The 15,769-nt window shown below is 52.5% G+C and overlaps 1 protein-coding gene and 2 gene segments (V, D, J or C); all 3 read right to left on the reverse strand.

Moving 5' to 3' along the window:
- LOC141934241 (M1-specific T cell receptor alpha chain-like) overlaps positions 1-15,769 on the reverse strand; it is a 293,413-nt gene that overhangs the window by 259,357 nt on the left and 18,287 nt on the right.
- On the reverse strand, positions 10,937-12,821 carry LOC141934247 (Ig heavy chain V region C3-like). The segment is given in 2 exon segments: positions 10,937-12,073; positions 12,364-12,821. Coding segments are annotated over 2 exon segments (402 nt in total).
- On the reverse strand, positions 14,497-15,487 carry LOC141933953 (uncharacterized). The gene is made up of 3 exons (XM_074849099.1): positions 15,392-15,487; positions 15,084-15,261; positions 14,497-14,870 (listed from the first exon to the last, which is right to left on the reverse strand). Exons 1-3 carry the CDS (start codon positions 15,485-15,487, stop codon positions 14,497-14,499), a joined length of 648 nt encoding a protein of 215 aa, XP_074705200.1.

Genomic DNA, 15,769 nt, shown 5'->3' on the forward strand with positions numbered 1-15,769 from the left:
CAGGCGCTGGGCAGCCCCGGTTGCAGCGAGGATTTGTTGAGCCTTTCCCTGCACGTGGGAAATCCCACGCGGTGCGTCCATGCGTAGGTGAGGCAGCCAAAGTCGCTGCAAGCGGGTCCAGCCTCATCTATCCAAATCAGCAAGCCAAAATAACTTGCACTTTTCTTTGAGCAGAAACATCTGGTTTCCTCCTCCTGTTGGATTCAACCCAGAGCCTGGCCAGGCCTCGGGGAGGAAAATCAAGGGAGTTTCTAACAAGGTCAAACACTTGGATTCATCTTTAACATTGGTAAACAGGGAAAGTTGGATACCCATTCTCACAACATTTCATCCTTATTAATAACTGCATTTTGTCCAAGCTACATCTTTCAGTAGACACTACTAAGCCTATATATTTTGTTAATGATCAAATACTAATAATTAATGCTAATGGTAATACAGATTTTACTAATTAACAAAAACTAATAATGGATAATGTTTAGTTATAAAGTTCATCTGTAAGTCAACTTGTTTCAGGCCTGTTATTCAGGCCTTAACACTACAAATTCAGATCTACATCTCAAAGGAAAAAATTCCTGTAAGCTTGTGGCTAGATACATTGGCTGTGGATAGACAACTAAAATATTGAGGCTCTGTGATGAAGATCTGATATCGGCCAGTACTATTGCTTCCGTTGGAGCTGATGGAGTGCAGTTTTACTTAGCAATGAAGTACCCAGTGGTGGAAAATTGGCACAGAACCTACAAGCATTTCATCCTATTCCTGCCTCTTTTCCAGCCAACAAAGTATACGGATGAGTTGCACAACGGTCCAAACTGCAGGTGCTGTTGTGGCTGCACACACGCACCCCCTCCTCCTGTGGACACGCACACAGGGGGAGCATCCGCATACAACGTTATATTGGCCACATGCAGATGATATGACTGATTCTCTGTGTCTCGAGGAGGAAGCCAAGCTCCTCCAGTTCATCGTGTGTTGTTATTGCTACTGGTACATCAGGATCCCACCGCTGCCACTGTGCCTTCTGCCTTCTGTTGTAGCTGTTTCAGACTCCCCCAAGTGAGAGCTGCAGTCGCCGGGTTCCCAGGGGAACGTAGCCTGCGTGTCGATTCCTGCACCGTCAGTCGAGGGGTCTGTGGCATCGGGTTGGAGGGTTGCTCCTTCCAGCTCACGGTATGGCTTGACTTTCCTTGCCGGTATCCACCGAGGACGTGTGGGCGATAAAACACAAGCATTGTGTCCCCACCCCAGCAGATCCACTGGCCCTCTCCAGGTCGGGTCTCCTTCGGGATCCTTATACAAGACCCGTGGTTTAATTATAGAGTCTGTTGTGGTGCTAAAATGACGTTCTGCTGCGGCCGAGGCAAAACGATTTCTGGTTAAGAAATGAAGAGTGTATAAAGCCATCGCCAGTTGATTATGTGGTGTGTCCAGAGAATTCCCCCTTCTCTGTTTTAAAATGAAGGCTTTTAGTGTAGCATGTGCACGTCTGACTGTTGCCTGTCCTGTGGGGTTATGAGCAATACCTGTCTTATGCCGAATCCCCCATTGCTGCAAAATAAATCTGCCGCCTTCCGTCTCTAAAATCCACCGTCATTCCCCGGGATCCGTCACTTTCCTTGACAGGCCGTATCGGATTGTTCCAAGCTGTGGTGGTTGGCTTTAAAACTCCTACATCTCATAAATCTTTAATTGTCTGTGATATCTCTTCATCTCTTCATCTCCCAGAATTCTGTATTGCTCCTGTGCTGGAATCTGCACAGGAGACATTTTTACTCTCCCGACTGTGACAGGTCTGGCACTAATGGAGGGTTTAACTCCAGAGACTGACCATCAGAATGATTTAAAATTAGTCCTTTTAGAATGTCTATACCTTTTATATATTCAGGAACGGGGACAATCATGACTGATATAATCGTCTTGGGAGATTTCTTATTTTTATTTCTATTTATGTTTGTACAGCTTCAATTTATTTTCCTTCCAAACCTGTGATAATCACAGGTTGTCCTTTAAATTTCCTGGGATTCCCATATATTAAGGAAACTTCCGCTCCAGCATCAATCAGGGCATTTACAGTTTGTGGGGACCATAATATTGATTCCCCTCCCTTGCCTCCTGCAGAGGGTACAAGTCAGAAAACGGTGCCCAATCCTCTCTCACCCCCGGAACCATTGATCCCCCCACGGGGGCCCTCCGTGGGCAGATGGAGGGGCCCGCTGAGGTTCGAGAAGGGGCGCCATGGGCTGACCTGTCCCTGGATCCTTGGTTTTAGAACTCTGCACTCTCTTGCGAGGTTTATTCAGCCCTCTCTGTGTATATATTCGCCACAGCTGGTCACTTGGAACACCATCAATTTTTTTCACGAGACATGTCATCTTTTCACAAAGCCATAAGCATTTCCTTCGGACAACTCCTGTTTTCACTGCCTTGAGGGCTGTCTCCAGTGTCTCGATTCCCTGCACTCCCTCGGGGGCCCCACTCTCCAAGGTCACCCAGCTGCTGTATTTTTTCTACCACATTACAAAGGGGATTTCCTGTCTTATTAATCAAAAGAGTCATGATTACATTTTTATATGCCAGTGGGGCAGCCTTAATCAGTTTATTTCTCCTGGTGACAGACAAGGGACGCCGCATCACAGTGTCAGCATCTTCTATAAAAACTGCTGCTTTTGGTGTTCGGGGGAGGCGGGTGGGCGCGGGCCGGGGGCGCGGTGCTGGGCTCGGCCGCAGGCAGTTGCCCTGCAGTGGGGGGGGCGCGGGGAGGCCTGAGGCCGCTGCTGCCAACGCCGCGCTGGCAGGTGGGGGGGCGCGAATGCTCAGTACAGGGATCTACACACTCGGTTTTCCTGATGGAATATGCTGTGCTGGCATTAATACCGGTTTTATAAGAGCCAGCCAATCCCATGGGACCAATTGATACCCATGAGCGATCGCCTCCAGTCTGCCTGTTGTAAATGAGTTTTGAAGCCCGTCCTCATTAATGCTTTTACGCAGTTCTTCAAGAACCTGGGATGGCCGGGGCTCATGCCACAGCTGCTGGCTGGATCTTAAAATTACCAGAAACACCACAGGGTCCCCATTTTTTAGTGTCTGCCCCAAAAATGTCTCTAGCCTAGATCCTCCTCCCTGAATCTGTACTGGGAATGCCTCCAGTGGGGGAGGTGGAAAATCAGAAGGTACAGATTGTAATTCCTCATCTTTAACCTTTTCATCCCCGCTTGCTTCTGCCGGCGTGGGTAGTAGGAGTTAGTTCTTTCCCCTGTCGGGATGAGGTACTGACAGGTTCTGGTATTTCTGCTGTCAGTGGGTGTAAAGCCATGTAAATCACTGGCCGTGTAAGGACGACAGAGCTCAGAAATGCACTCCCCAGGTCTTCATCAGTTTTAAACTCTTGTCCAACCTTCCACTGTTGTGCTGAATGAAAAGTTCTGTGACCGGGAACCATTTACAATACTACATAATACAACTAGATACAGTGCAGTAACTCATGCACTTGATCATCTGTCACTGAATATTGGCCAGTCTTCAATAACTGCTTTAGAACTTGTATATAGTGCTTTTGTTCCTTAGCAATCCCTGACCCCATGATCTATGAGAAACAGAGAAAAAGAGAAAGAAAGAAAAAACCCCTTATGATTTAAGAGAAAGAGAAGAAAAACCGTATGCTAGCAGCTTCCCCCAGCCAGGCGCTGCTGTCCGGTAGTTAAAGAAGAAAACCCCTTCTGTACTTTCGTGTGCCGGCAGCTTTCCCAAAGCCGGGCACTGCACCCTGGTACTTACCAGCGGAATGAATATTGGAGTCTGGACACCACCTTCCTCCTTCGCATATGAGCATGCCACCGTCTTCTTCAATTTTCTGTACAGCTCACGCGGGGCAGCAATTGTCAGTCTCGGTGCAGCCGGGATCTGGGCGATGTGCAGAACAATGACAAACTCACACCAGTTTGTTGAAGGGGGGGCATTGCCAAGAGCAAATGCCACTGCACTCTCTGCCAGCTCCCAATTTATTCCCACCTGGTTACATAGGTTTGTTTTTACTTTTACATCCTAGTGTCCTTCAGGTTCTGCCTGTTTATTGCTCACATGCTCACCACACTCTGCAGGGGGTGTTTTTTACTGCTGTTTTTCTCCCAACATGGTGTTATATGGTGCTGCCTCAGTTTCCCACCATCTTTCTTCTAACCTTAAGATCAGTTTACATTTTATTAACCACTAATTCTTAATTCCCACAGCTGAATAGCACCTATGCAGCATCAAGGCCATCTCTGTTTCTCATGTTGCCCACCAGCTGTACAGCTGACCCCAACCACACAAAGAGATATTCCGTACTGCATGAAGTCATGTGAAGCAATAAAATCTGGGGGAAAGGGCGATATTTGGTGTTATGACATTTGTCTTTCCCAAGTAACTGTTATGCCTCATGAAGGCCTGGAAAAGTCTACTTTGAATGGGAAGTAGAGAATGAATTCCTTTGTTTGCTCGGTTTGTGCGTGCAGCTTTGACTTTACCTATTAAAGTCTCTTTATCTCAACACACAAGTCTTCTCACTTTTACCCTTCTGATTCCCTCCCCCATCTCATTGTGGGTGACTACGCAGGCAGCTGTGTGGGGCTCAGCTGCCTACTGGGGTTAGGGACCGTAGGCTGCCCACAACCTTGTCCAGTTCAGTTTTGAAGATCTTCAGGAATGGAGACTGCACAGCACATTGACAAATCCCCCATGGCATTTTCTTCTCTGTGCTGAACCAACCCAGTTCCCTCATTCTCTCCTTCTGTGTCACAGAATCACAGCATCATCAAGGTTGGAAAAGCCCTTGAAGATCCTCCAGTCCAACCATTAACCTCACCCTGACCGTTCTCAACTCCACCAGATCCCTCAGCGCTTTGTCAACCCAACTCTTAAACCCCTCCAGGGATGGGGACTGCACCACTGCCCTGGGCAGCCCATTCCAACGCCCAAAAACCCCTCCAGGAAAGAAATACTTCCAAATATCCAGTCTAACCCTGGCCTGGTGCAGCTTGAGGCCATTCCCTCTTCATCTGGCACTTGTTACTTCATTAGAGACTCATCCCCACCTTTCTGCACCCTCCTTTCAGGGAGTTGGAGAGGGCCATGAGGTCTCCCCTCAGCCTCCTCTTCTCCAGAGTAAACTCCCCGAGATCCCTCAGCCCCTACTCATAAGACCTGTGCTCCAGACCCTGCACCAGCTCCGTTGCCCTTCTCTGGACACGCTCGAGTCATTTAATGTCCTTTCTGTAGTGAGGGACTCAAAATGGCCTCACCAGTTCCGAGTACAGGGGTAAGATCCCTTCCCTGTCCCTGCTGGCTGCGCTATTGCTGATACAAGCCAGGATACCATTGGCCTTCTGGGCCACCTGGGCACACTGCTGGCTCCTGTTCAGCTGACTGTCAGTCAACACCCCCAGGTCCCTCTCTGGCTGGCAGCTCTCCAGCCACTCCTCCCCAAGCCTGTAGCGCTGCTGGGGGTTGTTGTGGCCCAAGTGCAGAACCCAGCATTTGACCTTATTGAAACTCCCCCAGTTGGCCTCAGCCCATCGCTCCAGCCTGGCCAGGTCTCTCTGCAGAGCCTCCCTACCCTCGAGCAGATCAACACTCCCACCCAACTGGGTGTCATCTGCAAACTGACTGAGGGTGCACTCGATCCCCTCATCTAGATCACCAATAAAGATGTTCAACAGGAGTGGCCCCAAAACCGAGCCCTGGGGGACACCACTCGTGACCGGCTGCCAACTGGATTTAAATCCATTCACCACAACTCTTTGGGCCCGGCCATGCAGCCAGGTTTTTACCCAGCAAAGCGTGTTGGATCCCTCACTACTGAAAGGCCTTTGAATGACTCGAGCGTGTCCAGAGAAGGGCAATGAAGCTGGTGCAGGATCTGGAGCACAGGTCTGATGGGGAGCGGTTGAGGGAACTGGGGGGGTTTAGTGTGGAGAAGGGGAGGCTGACGGGAGACCTCATCGCCCTCTACAACTCCCTGAAAGGAGGGTGCAGAGAGGTGGGGATGAGTCTCTTGAACCAAGTAACAAGTGAATGGCATCAAGTAGCTCCAGGGAAGGTTTAGGCTGGATATTTGGAAGTATTTCTTTCCCGAAGGGGTTGCTGGGTGTTGGAATCGGCTGCCTAGGGTAGTGGTGGAGTCCCCATCCCTGGAGGTGTTTAAGAGTTGGGTTGAAAAGTTGCTGAAGGATCTGGTGGAGTTGAGATCTGTGGGAGTGTCAGCTCTGTGTAGCTGTGGAACATTCAATATGTTAAGAGTCAAATCATGTGTTACTGGTAAATAATGAAGAGGTGAGCTGGCATTGGCCTGTCAGCCCTGCACAGCTGTGGGAGATTCAATACTTAAGAGCCAAATCATCATCAGCTGGTCAGCTCAGCCAGAGAGCTCTGTTTGGGGAGCTTGGTGAAGGTGCAGAGCTCTGCTTGAGAGAACTCTGCTTGGTGAGCCAGGCAGGAGCTCTGTCCTGTGCTGGCTTGGAGAAGTGTCAGCTCTGCTCTGTGCTGGCCCAGAGAAGCAGCAAGGTTTGGAGGAGAAGCAGGTCATGGAAGAAAGATAAGTCAGCTCAGAGAAAGTATGGAACTGGTTTTTGGGAGAGAGGGTTGATGACTGTCTACTTGCTGATTGGCTTATCATGAAGTGAGAGCTAAGGGAGCGAGAGCATAGTGAGAGCATGAGTATGTACCATTGTAATAATAAAGGATTTTCCTTCTGCACTTCAAAGGAGAGTCTGTGCCTCAGTCCCACAGAGAACAGTCAGTGTGAGGTTAATGTTTGCACTGGAGATTTCAAGGTCTTTTCCAACCAAGATGATTCGGTGATACTGTGATTCTGTGTACCTGAATATCAAATTGTATTCTCACTTGAATCTCTATAGTATGGCTGGATTGAGATGTTCTATCAGTTTTACAACAAGGTGCCCTTCAAGATTTTATTTACCTACACCATTACCTCACACCAAAAACAAAGAGGGCTTGAGGGCCCTAGTGATGTCAGGCACATAATCAGTGGGGTGTGATATCCATATTACTATACCTGGCAACAACAGTTGTCCCTGGGCTTAGAAGCTGCCATGTTACCTGCTGATGTGGTTGTGTAACCTCAGATAGTTTTGGAAAATTCAACTCAGCAATTGCATGTACCAGGTAATTGAACAAGGTGTGCCTTTGTGGAAACAAGTGTGCAGACCCAACAGGCATCTAAGATGGTGTTGCTGAAGGAACACGCAGTGTGCAGTAGGCCGAGTCTAACTGAGGGAGAGTGCTGCATGGCCATCCACAATGCCACCACCTCTCTAGAGGAGACCCGTGCCAAGATGAAGGAGATGGCCAACAGGACCAGAGAACTGTTTCAAGCAATGAGACCGACGGATTGGTTTGATGGATGGAACCCCAGGTCATGGGTCACATCACTGGGATCCTCGGGACTCAGGGGGTGGGAAAATGGATTGTAAATATGGTCTTTGGATATTATGCGGATTCTTGCTTTTAATGCAAAGCCTTGCAGCAGTTAGATGTATGCTCTCTCACCTTCTGTCTTCTTTTTCCCCTGTACCTATTCCCGATGTACAGATCACAGTGGTCAAAGAAGAACTTGGAGGGTTTGAGCCATGGGGCGGAGGGGGGTGGAGGGGTGGGATGTGAGAGAGGATTTGTAAAAATAGGACCTGAAAGAAAGAGGCCTGTGAGAAACAAAGATTGAGAAAAACAGCCTGAGAAAGAGACAAATGATGGGGGGGGAGTGGAGGCCCTCTGAGCTGAGGAATGTGTCCAACACTCGTAGTTGCAGGGTGGATAGTGTGGAGGTCGAAGCTGATAAGGCTGCCCCAGTACCACAGGATGCAGCTGGAGGGGGGAGCCCTGTGGAGACAGGATGGTTCTGCTCTGGGGCACCTGGTCAAGTTCCAAGGGCATCTGTCTGGTGAATGACCTTTGCTTCATTATCCACAAGATGAATAGTAAAGTTAAGACCCCTCAATATGCTAATGAGACTAACAAGATCATGTTAATTACATCATCCCTTGAAACACCTTACCCCTCCCCATCCATGGGGTACGTAGGTATGTGGGTTGACCTAGGGGACTGACCCAAGGCAAAGGTGTATAAATTGACGTGGGGGCAAAGGTGGGGGGGACCCAGAGAGTGAAGTGAAGAGAAGAAGACAGATGCCTCCTGGAACCCTCCCTGGTGGGATCGATGCAGGAACCCAGACCGGAGATCTCTATTTCTCTATTCCCTTCACCTCCCTCCTTTCCTTTTCCCCCTTTCCTTCACTACTAGGAAGTAATACAAGGCATGCTGTATTGCTTGCCACAACTCGTTACATACGTAGCCAATTATCATGTATCCAATAAGTCCATTGTGGGAAGCTAATAAATATCTGGACTTTGAGACTTGTCTCACCATTGTCAACTGGGGATTTACGAATGTGAGCCACTTGTCTCCCTTGCCTGATTCGGGATGTGACACCTGCACGTGCCATTGTGTGACACCAAACTGTGGTGACCAGCTGCTGGGAAGAAATGCTGAGAGATCTGTATTCCTTGGCAGGGGGTTCTCTGAGCACTGTGCTGCAGAGCTGCTCCACGGTGCACCAGGCACCACAGTAATACACTGCTTCATCCCCCTGCTTGGCTGCCTGCACCTGCAGTGTGAGTCTGTTCTGGGAGCTCAACACTGTTCCCTTAAAGCCACCCTGGAAATCTTCCCCATAGGCATCACCGTCCCTGTAAATCCAGTCCAGAGAGCCACGTGGCCCCTGCTGGTACCAGAACATGATGTAGCTGCTCATACAGTCTCCCCTCGTGCTGCACTGGAAGGTGACTCCATCTCCCTCTTGCACGGCCACTTCCCTGATGTGTTGCTCCAAGGCCACCTGGCCAGTGACTGCTGCAGTGAGGAAGAACAAGCCATGATCACGCCAAGATTCAGCAAGGGTCAGGGCAACGCTGGTGGGGGCATTGTGATGGCACTGGAGCTGGAGGGGAACTAAGTCGTTCTCTGTGAACCCAGCTGACAAAGATGAGCAGAGGAATAGAGCTGGTACCATCAGTCAGGGCTCACAAGGAAGGAGACACCACGTTTCCCTCCCTCCTTTTCATTGTCACACAAGGAACTCTTTCTGATTTTCCCATTCAAAGCAGGAAGGTTTTGCACCATGGCAGACAAATCCCTTTGGCTTTGCCAAGCTGGGATGGTGAGAAACCCACTCTCCTGTCCCTGAACCTGCTCTGAATGAGCACAGGAGGGACAAGCACCTCTCCCAGGCAAGTGGGGCCTGGGCCCTGTGCTGCCATGCTAAAACCTGGCCTTGGCAAGATGGGCTGCAGTGCCCCATGAGCAGAGTGTCCAGCCCAAGGGCAAAGCATTAGGCCCCCCGAGGTGGGAGCAGCAGGTGGGTGCCCTGCCTGTCCCCACCCTGCAGAGGAGGCAGGCTGGGCTGAGGGGCCGAACTCAGAGGGACAAGAGGAGGAGGCCTCTTCCCACTGTGCCCCGCTGGGATGGGTGAGGAGGTCGAGCCCCAGGCACTCAGGCTGCCAGCGCTCAGCACAGCTCCACAGAGCCGTGCAGAGCACAGGGGCCTGCTCAGTTCCTGGGGGGAGCAGCACCCCTCCTTTCACTTCCCTACGAGGGGCAATAACCCCACGCCCAGGGCAGGCCACAGGGCCAGGCCCGCTCTGCCTCGCCTCTCTGCAGCTTCTCTCTGCCTGCAGAACAGCTCTGCCCACATCTTCCCTGCCTCTGCCTCTGTCACTGCAGTCACTCCTAGTCCCTGCGAGTCCCTCCCTCGCTCTGTGACAACACTGAAGGCAAGAGGCAGGGGCTGGAGGAGCAGAAGAAGCTGAAGCTGTGGGCGCACTCCCGGCTGTCTCTGACCATGCTGGCCCTCAGTGTACACACATGAGCAACACCAAGCACACAGCAGAGACTATTGTCACTTCCCGCTCAGACAAGGGAGACAAGTGACTCAGATTCGCAAATCTCCAATGGAGCAGACGACGAGTGTCCAAGTCCAAACATTTATTAACTACCCACAATGTGCTAATTGAACACACAATAATTGGCTAAGTATATAGCAATTTGTGGCAAGCAATACAATATGCCTTGCATTGCTTAATGGGAAAGGGAAAAGAGGGAGATAGAGGGAATGGGGAAATACAGATCACCAGTCTGGGTTTCTGCGCTGATCCCGCCAGCCAGGGTTCACAGCAGGCAGCCGTCTTTTTCTCTTGCTTCCATCTTCCCTTCACTGCACTCTCCAGGGCCGCCCCTTTCTCACCCCCCCCCCCTTGATTTATACCCACTTTCCTTGGGTCTGTCCCCTAGGTTGACCCACATACCTACGTATCCCATGTGTGGGGAGAGGTAAGGTGTTTCATGGGATGATGTAATTAGCATGATCATGTTAGCCCTCATTAGCATATTGAGGGGTGTTAACTTTAACATGCATTTTGTGGATAATGAAGCAAAGGTCATTCACCAGACAGATGGCCCTTGAAATTTGTCCAGGTGCCCCAGAGCAGAGCTGTCCTGTCTCCACAGGGCTCCCTCCTCCAGCTGCATCCTGTGGTACTGGGGCAGCCTTATCAGCTTCGACCTCCACAGCATCCACCTGTGATTCATAGTTTTGTCTTGTGAGTGTTTAAGGCATTTCTTCGATCAGCCTCAACTTTTTCTTTCTCAGCCTGTTTTTCTTAGTTTCTTGCAGGCCTGGTTTCTTGTCTCTCACAACTCTTCATCATGCCCAGTGGAAAAGCTGCTCTCTAGTGAAGCTTCTGCACTTGCACCACTCTGGGGCTCCCTGAACAATACAATGTCTCAAAAACCTAACTCAAATCTGGCTTTCCATGTTCAAATTTTAATTCTTTCATGCTTAATACTCTTCTTGCTAGAAAAACCCCTTTCCCAGATGCTTCCTGCCTGTGGGAGAGCCTGAGAAGGAAGAAGGTTAACATGTTCATGGGTTTGTGTGTGCTTGTGGGAGACTCTGCTGATGCTGCTACTGCTGCACATCTGTGCCTGTTTCTGGGAAAAGCCAGACCAGACTAGACTTGAGAAACGTGGGAAGAGACTTGCCTTGCAGCAATCACAAAAGACCTGGCTGGATTTAACTCCCTTACTTCCAGTTCTGCCCTGGCCATGCCTGTGTGTCAAGCACTGGGCCCTTTTCCAGCTATTTGGTGCTGCAGAAATAGGCCACCATGACCACAGCTGCTGGTGAGGGCACTTCCAGGGAGAGCTGGTTCCTGGAGGGGTCTGCAGAGCTGGTGACTCGTGTCTGGAAGGATGAAGCGATGTGCTGGAGTCCCGGGAAAGGATACTGCAACACCACAGGCTGCAGGTCTCTGCCAGATGGGCCCTGACACCCGTGAAGACGCCGCAGGGGACAGCAGTGGAGGAGGTAGCTGATGTTGTTCAGTCACAGCCCAAGAATGGCCAGGAAGGCCCAGAAAGGCCAGGACCAGCTGCGGTGCCCAGTGAGGGCCCCTCTCTGCTTGGGAAGACTCCTTACCCACCTCAGCACTCGTCGGCTGCAAACCTTGTGCAGCCTGTGCTGGGCCCAGCAGGTTTGTGTCAGAGGGTTGTCCCCATCTACCCCGAGCCACAAGGTGGGCAAGGACCGTGCCGTGAGCACGGCTCTGCCGTCCACTCCTCCCTTCTCTCTTGCAATGCCACGCTCGGAGCAGGCGAGTGGCTCTGGCAGCAGGTTTGTGTTAAAGCTCCGCTGGATTTCCTGTCCCCGTGCGAACGGCACAGAAGTAGCGGGCAGAGTCCCGGGGGCCCAGGGCACGCAGCGACAGCGACGACTCGGACTGGAAATTGTCCCGGGACGCCGTCGCTCGACCCTGCACTGCTGCCCCGTACTGCTTTGTAGAACCCGAGGGGCTGCTGATGTAGGACACCCACTCGAGTCTGTCACCGGGTCTCTGACGGTACCACCAAATGTAGTAACTCCCGATGGTGAAGCCGGCCCCGCGGCAGGAGAGGAGCACGGAGTCCCCGGGCGCTCGCAGCCCTCCGCCGGCCTCCAGCAGCCTCAGCTGCGCCCACACCCCTGCGGACGGAGAGCGCAGGCAGCCGGGCAGGGCGCGCCCACGGCCCGAGGCCGTTCCCCCGCCGCCCCGGCAAAGCCCCCCGGGCCGGCACAGCGCCAGCCGCCACCCGCCTCTGTCCCGGCCAAGCCCCGCGCCCGGGCCAACGCCCGCCTGCCCTCCCCGGGGCTGAGCCGCGCCTGCTGCCGCCCGTCCGGCCCGAGCCGCGGCCCCAAAGCCGCCCTGGCCTCCGCCTCGGCCTCCGCCTCCTTCCGCAGCCCCGGGCTCGCTGCCCTCCCCGCCCGGCGCTCACCTGCCGGCCCCGCGGCCAAGGCCAAGGCCAGGAGCCACGGCCCCAGCCCGGGCGCCATCATGCCCTGCCGCGCCGGGGCCGGCCGGGGCCGCCGAGGAGCCGAGCGGAGCCGCGCTCGGGCCCGCTCCTGCCCGCCCCGCCGCCTCGGCCCCTCGCCGGGGCAGCGCCGACGCCTGTGCCCGCCCACAACAGCCCCGCCCCGGCGCCCCGGGGCCGCGGCCCCTTCGCGGCAGGAGCAGGGGGGGCGCGGGGAGGGCCGCGGGGCAGGGCCGGCGGCACAGCAGGAGCGCGGCGCCCCGGCACACGAAGGCTCCTGGCCCTTGGCTCCCAGCGCGGCTCCGGCGCTGGCCCGCCTGCTCGCCCTGCCGAGCCCTGCCCAAGGGGGTCGGCGCCTCGGCCGGGCGCAGCTGGGACCCTTGTGGCCCCGGCGCCGGCTCCGGCCCCAGCGCCAGGGACGGGCTGTCGGCCCGCACATCCCCTCGCAGGCCCCTCCCCGTGCCCCCAGCCCGCCCTGGCCTCACCCCCGGCCCTGCCCGCGGGCACCGGGGCACACGGTGCCGGAACCATCCCCTCCTCTCTTATCCCGTGGCCCCACACTCCTCCTTTCCCCACTGCAGCCCCACACGTCTCTCCAGCTATTCTTGCTCTTGTCTCCTGCTACGTTGTACAGTTTTCCTGTGGGTGACATCCTCATTGAGAAAACAGCAGAGGTGGGCAGTGGTAGATGCTCGTAGGGAGGTGCTGGGGCTGCTCTGACTGCTTTGGTGCTCAGGAACCGAGTGTTCTTGTCTCTCTTCCCGGGACTGGAAATAATCCCTTGGACACGGGAGTCCACATAGCCAGAACTTATATACCTCCACCTTACCCCACATTTGCTCTGCCTGTACCCTTGTCACCACTGCCTGCCCCATCTTCACCCCACTCCGTGCTCCAGTCAGACCCCCAGTCAGACTCTCTTGGCACTCATCTGGCCTGTTCCACCCCTGAACCCAAAAGCTGATGTGGTAAAGAGAAAGTCATTGGAATTGCCAGGGCACCCTTGGTCTCTTGTTGTCATTCCTGCCAGGATACAAGAAGGTGTCCTTCAGCTCCAGTGTGGTGATGCCCAGCGTACTGCAGTCATGGCTGACATCATGGGAAAATGTCTTGTGAGTGACTAGACCTATGTGGCTGCAGGAGGCTCCCAAGCTGAGTCCTGCCTGGGCTCTGGGCTGGCCAAGCCAAATTGTCTGTGGGTCCCCGGTGGTACCAAACAGTGAGCGCAAGCCTGGGGGAACCCCATCATCATCATTATCATCATCATCATCATCATCTTTATCTTCACCTTCACCTTCACCTTCACCTTCCTTTTCATCATCTTATTCATCTTCATCTTTATCAATCATCATTATTTGATGCTCTCAGGGCAGTGTTAGGGTGTACATTTTATTAATATGTAGAGCCTCTTGCCTCATGGGCTGCAATGCTATTGGTCACTTAGGTATTTCTTAGTTTCACTACATTTTCTTTAACTTTTCTCTTTATCAGTATTTTCCAGAGAAGTTGACTTTATGCTGATTGGGATGTGAGAGGATCTCATCATTTAACAATATGCAGCACAGAGAAGGATACCCTGCCTGGCACTGGGGCATTAAGGTAAAAGCTGCTTTCCTGCTTCTTGGTTGCTCTGCAAAGAGGAGCAAGATGAGGGTCTGTGGTCTGTCCAGCAGCTGTGTGGAGTGCTAGGGCTGACCAGGAGCAAAGCAGAGACATGGATCCCCCAGCTTTGCCCATAGCTCATCCAGGACACTGTCAGCCAGCAGCATTGGGTTTTGCAGTGTCAGCTCCAGGAGGAACCAAGAGCAGGTAAGGATTGGTGCTGCAGCTGGAGGTTATGTCCAGGGGTCTTGATCAGCCCCTCAAGGGGTGTTGGTTTCTGTGTGAGGAGGTGAGGAAAGCTGAGTGCCTCAGCTCATTTGCAAACAGTCCCATAGTACTGCGTTTCTAAGTCCCTGGTCTGAACACCTCTGCATAGATGGGGTCTTTGAGAAAAGTAAGGAGGAGTTGGGATGGGAGATATTGGAAAGGTTGATATAAGAAGGAGAGGAACATTTCAGGGATGAGAGCACTGCCAAGGTTGGAACATGCAGAGCCTCACTCCTCCCGTGCTGTTCTAGGCGATGCAGATTTTGCACGAGCGGAAATGGGGCTTAGCTCAGCGTGGTCTTTCAGAACACAGTAATAAAGCGCAGTGTCCTGGAAAGAGACACTCGCTATTTTTAGGGGGGCTGTTCTATTTTTGTGGACCACCATGGAGAATTTGTTGTTCCGGAACTTGTCATTCCCTGAAGCTCTATATGCTTCCAGGAGAATTTCCAAGGTTTCACCGGGGAGTTGGCGGTACCAGAAGAAATTCAAACTGCTGTCATCATCCTTGGTAGTGGACTGGCAGGGCAGAACCACTTGCTGCCCAACTGTGGCTGACACCTCGGAGAAGAACTGCGTCTGCGGGTCACCTCCAACAAGACCTGCAACACAGGCAGAAATGTGTCTGTGGAGCAGCTTGCTTCCTTCTCTTACTTGTTCTGTGTTTAAGGCTATGTTTACCCCAAACCCTTCTGTCTTTTCAAAGAAAAGGAAAGTTCAGATCTCTACTTCTGTCACCCATTTTGTCAGTACAGACCTTCACGTAGCCTACTAAAAACTGTGTGAGACAAAAGGAAATGCACGAATACACCTACCTGACTGCATTAGCAGGACACATGCTGGTACAACCACGGTGAAGATGATTTTCCCTGGCTCCAGAATCCCTGTCCCTCCGGAGACTCTCAGCACACTACAGAATGAGACACTCTCGGCAGCACAATGAAATGACTGCATCCTGCAGAGTGTGCCAGAGTGTGTGACACAATCACACCTCTGGGGTGAGGAGGACAAGAAGGAGGCCCATTCACCTTTTACCTTTACTTTTCTCCACAGCAGAGAGTGGACAATCTCAGGGGCTTCCTGCACTTTTCCCTGGCTTTCCCTCTCCCTTTGTAAGATTTACTCTGTGAGAGAACATCTCTCCCATGCTGTAGAGTGCATCTGCTTTTGTGTGTTCTTTGATGGTGGGAGGGCTTTTGAAAGCACAACGGCTCCTCATAACGTTCAGTGCTCTGGGAAACACAGGTGTAGTGTTCTTTTCAAAAGATTTCAGATTTCTCTTAGTTTAGCCTTTGTTATTTTGGAAGAAGTCGTTCAGTATTCCTCCATGCATGAGGACTTGGAGACAGGGGAGGAAGCTGATAAAGGGGAAAGAAAGGTATTTTAATGGGTGAACATATGAATTCCTAGACTAGGGGGATGGACTCAGGGGGTATTCCCAGCATAGAGGGGTTGACTCAGTGTGGGCTGGGGCAGGGCAGGCTGGTGGGTGGTGGAGTGG

The sequence above is a fragment of the Strix aluco genome, chromosome 24, assembly GCF_031877795.1.
Source record: "Strix aluco isolate bStrAlu1 chromosome 24, bStrAlu1.hap1, whole genome shotgun sequence".
In the NCBI taxonomy this organism is placed as follows: Eukaryota; Metazoa; Chordata; class Aves; order Strigiformes; family Strigidae; genus Strix; species Strix aluco.